The sequence below is a fragment of the Glycine soja genome, chromosome 6 (assembly GCF_004193775.1).
Source record: "Glycine soja cultivar W05 chromosome 6, ASM419377v2, whole genome shotgun sequence".
Lineage (NCBI taxonomy): Eukaryota > Viridiplantae > Streptophyta > Magnoliopsida > Fabales > Fabaceae > Glycine > Glycine soja.
In genome coordinates this window covers 32,484,504-32,489,711 of record NC_041007.1, presented here as the reverse complement: position 1 = coordinate 32,489,711, position 5,208 = coordinate 32,484,504, and the positions used below count along the sequence as shown (strand labels likewise).

At 38.3% G+C, this 5,208-nt stretch overlaps 1 protein-coding gene across 1 annotated transcript; it reads left to right on the top strand.

Moving 5' to 3' along the window:
* The first annotated feature begins 759 nt into the window (after window positions 1–759).
* Window positions 760–4,904, top strand: LOC114416792 (TPR repeat-containing thioredoxin TTL1-like). The gene is made up of 7 exons (XM_028381804.1): window positions 760–2,008; window positions 2,631–2,826; window positions 2,919–3,103; window positions 3,191–3,524; window positions 3,604–3,808; window positions 3,894–4,000; window positions 4,119–4,904. The coding sequence occupies exons 1-7, from the start codon at window positions 1,152–1,154 to the stop codon at window positions 4,269–4,271; spliced, it is 2,037 nt and encodes a 678-aa protein (XP_028237605.1). The 5' UTR covers window positions 760–1,151; the 3' UTR covers window positions 4,272–4,904.
* The last annotated feature ends 304 nt before the right edge of the window (window positions 4,905–5,208 follow it).

Sequence of the window (5,208 nt, the reverse complement as noted above, 5' to 3'; positions counted from 1 at the left end):
TTTTTCTCAAAAATAAAATAACAAATAATTTTTTGTTTCAATTTTTTCTGAATACGAGTTTGTATCCCTTTTTTGCTTTAAATTTTATTTTTTATTAATTGTAGCATATTTTACTATTATAAATTAAGCTATATTTTTGCCGATTATGAAATTTTTACCAATTATAACAGTTTTTATGGCTATAAAAATAATAAATTTAAGTAAAAGACCAAATTAAAAAAAATGACTAAAAATAAAAATAACATATTTTGAACCTTTTTTAAAAGGAAACTAGTATATATATATAAACCCATAATTATTAACATATTCTCACCTTTTTAAAGAAATATATTAATAAATTATAACTTTAATTTTCTTAAAATATACTTACTAATATTTTTTTAAAAAAAATTAATGTACATTAGTAAATGTCAATATTAAATATCCATTAACTTGATCCTTAATATTTTTTAAAATATCAAATATTATTCTTTATCTTTATTTTTTTAATTTTAAAAATTAAAAACAATTTTGTAAAAATAATTATATAAATAAATTTAATATTTGGTAAAAAAAAATTAAATTGTTTTATATTTATTATAAAATAAAAGATTAATTTAATCTAATATATTATTCCTTTCAGAATTCCAGAATAATTGCTGGCACTGACAGAAAAAAAAATGGCAAGAAAACAAAAACAAAAAAAGAAAAAGAAAAAGGAAGTAATGATAATTGAGGAACAGTGTATAAGAAAGACGAAAAAATAGAGAGAGAAAGAGAAAGAAAGAAAGAAGATAGAAGAGAGAGAGAGTGAGAGAGAGAGAGTGAGAGAGAGAAAGCTGTCTCGTGAAGCAGCAGGTGAAGCTCAAGCAAAAGAAAATAAAAGCTCACCTCTTTCTTCCCTTCTCTCTTTCTTCTTTCTTTCTTTCTTCCTTCTTCTCCATTCTCTCTCTCTCTCTCTGCATATCTTTCCACACTTCACAACACAACGCACCCCATTTTCTCTCTCTAACAATTCATTCTTCAGTTTCACGAGATCCCCATCACCGCTTGTGGCATTGCTGCTGCAAATTCACAGAGAGAGAAAGGAAAAAAAAAATTTTTAAGATACCCTTCTTGTTGTTTCGGTTAGTGAGCGAGCGAGTGAGTGAGAAGAAGAAAAAGAATAAAACATGTCACATTCCGGGAAGAAACCCGTGTCGTCCGAGTTAGGGCTCACCGAGCGGTTCCGCGACTCACTGAGTTGCTCCGACGACAACAAACCCGATTTCCGAGAACTCGATTTGAGTTCGCCGGTTTCAACATTGCGGCCACGTCAGCACCACAGTGCGCCCACCACAACGAGTAGCAGTAGCACGAGCACTAGCAGCGGCTCGACCGGGTCCGGTTCGGGTCGGAACGGAAACAATAACGCGGTTTCGAAGAGATCTCATTCTGGTGAGTTGTCTGGGTCGAGCGAGACCAATAGTCCGACCCGGGTTTCGAAACCGGGTCACCGGAGATCCAATTCGGGTCAAAGCCAGAGATCTCCTTCGTCGTCCTCCTCCGCTGTCAATTCTCCGCCGCTGAACGTTCTCCCGGCCGGGAACATCTGCCCGTCCGGAAGGGTTCTCAAGGCGGCGACCGCGGCCGTGGCGCCAAGCCGGAGCTCCAGGTCGGATGTTCTGGGCTCCGGCACGGGGAATTACGGCCACGGGAGCATAATGCGAGGTGGAAAAGGTGGCGGCGGCGGCGGCGGTGGTGGTGGTGATGTGAGGATCGCTGGCGAATCGGCGAAGGGCGTGGATCCGGAGGAGGTGAAGAGGATTGGGAATGAAGAGTATAAGAGAGGGCACTTTGTTGAGGCGTTGTGTTTGTATGATCGAGCAATTGCAATGTCTCCCGGCAATGCCGCTTACCGGAGCAACCGTGCGGCGGCGTTGACCGGTTTAGGACGGTTGCCGGAGGCGGTGAAGGCGTGTGAGGAGGCTGTGGGGTTGGATCCTAATTATGGGAGGGCGCATCAGCGCTTGGCAATGTTGTTTCTCAGGTGAATCCTAGTGTGTGTGTTATGGATGAGCGTTTGATGGTAGCAAGGTTTTAAATAAAAACCCTGATTTTGGCCTGTGTGTGATTCTGGCTGCAATGTCAAGGTTTTTGGGGTTTCTATTGCTGCATTTGTCTGCGATATTATCAAGGATTTATTGACAACAATTTAAAACCTTGGTTGGAAATCAACAATTTTGATGACAAAGTTGTTGCTTTTGATGTGACAAAATTGAGTTTAGTTGATACCAGATTTTCAGAAAACGACCGTAATTTCTATCAATGACAAGGTTTTTTGGGGTTTCGGAGGCCATATTTGTCAGCAACTTTCTGCAATACCAGGATTGCAACTGAAATTTGTAACCTTGGTTGAAAATGAGTTGAAGGGAAGTGAATGATGTAGGAAAACAAGTCTGGAAACACTTTTTCTTATGTGAATTTATTAATTGAGTAATAAGAGTTGATTTGAAATTAATGAATGTTTCTTAGTTAGTTAGTTAGTTACCACAATGTTGGATTAGATGTCTTTTTGTTGTAATGTATTTAGGATTTGTTGCTTTTTACATTGTATGTGGTGTGTTAGTGATGTGAAAGTTGTGTGGTGAATAATATCTGAAATGTGACAGGTTAGGACAGGTTGAGGATGCTAGGAAGCACCTTTGTTATCCTGGCCTGCAGCTGGATCCTGCTGAGTTGCAGAAGTTGCAAATTGTGGAAAAGCATATTAACAAATGTGGCGATGTACGGAGGATACGAGATTGGAAAGGTGTACTGAGGGAGGTTGATGCTGCTGTTGCTGCTGGAGCAGACTCTTGTGTTCAGGTACATTTTGATCGTGAGAGTTGAATTGACTATGTTATTGAGGTGTGGAAAGTGTGAAAGATGTCTGAACTGGTTGGAAATTGAATTTACAGCTCTTTATGTGTAGAGCAGAAGCCCTTCTCAAGCTACACCAGATTGATGATGCTGAATCATGTATATCATGGATTCCCAAAAGCAAGCCACATCCTGGTTCCTTATCACAGGCAAGATTTTTTGGGATGTTTTCTGAGGCTTATTGCTTCTTCGTTAGAGCTCAGATTGAGATGGCTTTTGGAAGGTGAGTTCATATACTGTAAGCTTTGTCAGAAATCTAATCTGGAAAAGGTATCCGTTGCAGTGAGAATGGATGATGGATATGTTGCAGGTTTGAGAACGCAGTTACAACTGCTGAGAAAGCTAGTCAGATTGACCCCCGAAACGTTGAAGTTGCTGTTTTGCTCAACAATGTGAGGATGGTTGCTAGAGCTCGATTGCGTGGTAATGATCTTTTTAAATCAGAAAGGTTCACTGAGGCATGCTCGGCATATGGGGAAGGTTTGAGGCTCGACCCTTCAAACTCTATCCTCTATTGCAATAGAGCAGCATGTTGGTTTAAGCTTGGGCAATGGGAAAGATCAATTGAAGACTGCAATCAAGCTTTACACATCCAACCTGATTACACTAAAGCCATTCTTCGAAGGGCTGCCTCAAATAGCAAGGTAAATTGACTTCCTATTCCTTTTGATACAGTATGTTGCCATACAGGTAAATGGTGTCACCCCTTGTCTTGTTATGCAGTTAGAAAGGTGGGAAGAAGCAGTAACAGATTATGAGCTTTTGCGGAGAGAACTACCAGATGACAATGAAGTTGCCGAAAATCTGTTTCATGCGCAAGTAGCATTAAAGAAATCACGTGGGGAAGAAGTGCATAATTTAAAGTTTGGTGGTGAAGTGGAGGACATATCAGGTCTTGAGCAGTTTAGAGCGGCAATATCTTTACCAGGTAATCAAAATGGAAAAGTTTCTGCAACTCATTTTACTGATTGGTTATTTTGCAAATCTTCTGATATTAAACTCTAATTCTTCAGGTGTTTCTGTTGTCCATTTTGAAACTGCGTCAAACTTGCAATGTAAGCAGATATCGCCATTGGTGAATACACTATGCAGTCGTAATCCATCTATTAACTTCCTCAAGGTAGTTCTTTCATATGGTGTTTTTGACTTGCCTCCATGATATTTTGATAATTAGAGATAAAACAAATCATTGTGGTGGTTTTCTTATGCTTTCAATTTTGTGTTTGATTTGATCAAAGGTGAATATTCAAACAAGCCCCGCAGTCGCTGCTGCTGAGAATGTTAGGGTTGTACCAACCTTCAAGATCTATAAAAATGGCAGTCAAGTGAAGGAAATTATATGTCCTAGTCATGATATGTTGGAACACTCCATTAGGCATTACAGCTTGTAGAACTCTTGACCTTGTACTGCTTCTGATGTATACTCCATTTCTACCCCGCCGCTTGAACAAGCTGCGCAACTCTCCACAGTTCATCCAGTCTTATGATCCCCTCACAAAATGGTCTTTTGATACTTGTGACATTCAGAAACCACATAATAATCTTGTTAGCAGCCAGTGCCCGTGGAACCAGGACATAATCTAGTTCCTTTTGCAGTTGTTATTTATTCATTCATTCCTAATTACTTTCTGGTTCCATGTTCCTCCAACTTTCCCTCTGTCAATTTTCTTTAGTCTTCTCCTTTTCAGTTCATGTAGACCAGCTTTTCTTGTATCCCCAGTTTCCTTATGGGTGAAAAAAAGGGAGATTTTTATGTCTGTACAATTGATTAAATTGTCAGTTTATATTTACCTTTAAGATAGATAGACAAAAGGGAGAGGAGGGGTTGGTCTGCTGCTAGAGGAGGATTCTGTACATGTATATATGTGTTGATTATATACCAAACACTGGAAAGCCTTAGAGGGAGATAGGATGAGTGGTGGGTACCTAATGGTTGGTGAATTGAGGATGAATATGTTGTTGTTATTATTATTATTATTATGTCTTAGCCATTTAATCAATAAAATTTCCCATTTTTTCTGTTATTCCCATATTGTCATAGCCTTTTTTGTTTCCTACGCACACTGAATTAATTAGGTTAATAGGTTTTGTTTGGATAAACATCTTCCTAAACACTTGTAGGAAAGTACAATAAGAAAAGTAAAATGCAATGAGGTTTTTTTTATAAGCTAAAATTAACTTATATGCCTTAATTTTTAGGAGAAGTTATTCTAGTCAAGTGCATAAGTTGATTTTAAGTTTATGTGAGAGTTTCAATTTTTCATTTTCTTTTAATTTTTTCCTATAAATATTTAGAGTTATAGAGAAGTTTATCCAAACATTACTTAC

Coding starts and splice junctions, on each gene's coding strand:
- LOC114416792 (XM_028381804.1), top strand. CDS start 1,152: ATGTCACATTCCGGGAAGAAACCCGTGTCGTCCGAGTTAGGGCTCACC. Junction 3,104..3,190: donor ATTGAGATGGCTTTTGGAAG/GTGAGTTCATAT, acceptor GATATGTTGCAG/GTTTGAGAACGCAGTTACAA. Junction 4,001..4,118: donor CATCTATTAACTTCCTCAAG/GTAGTTCTTTCA, acceptor ATTTGATCAAAG/GTGAATATTCAAACAAGCCC.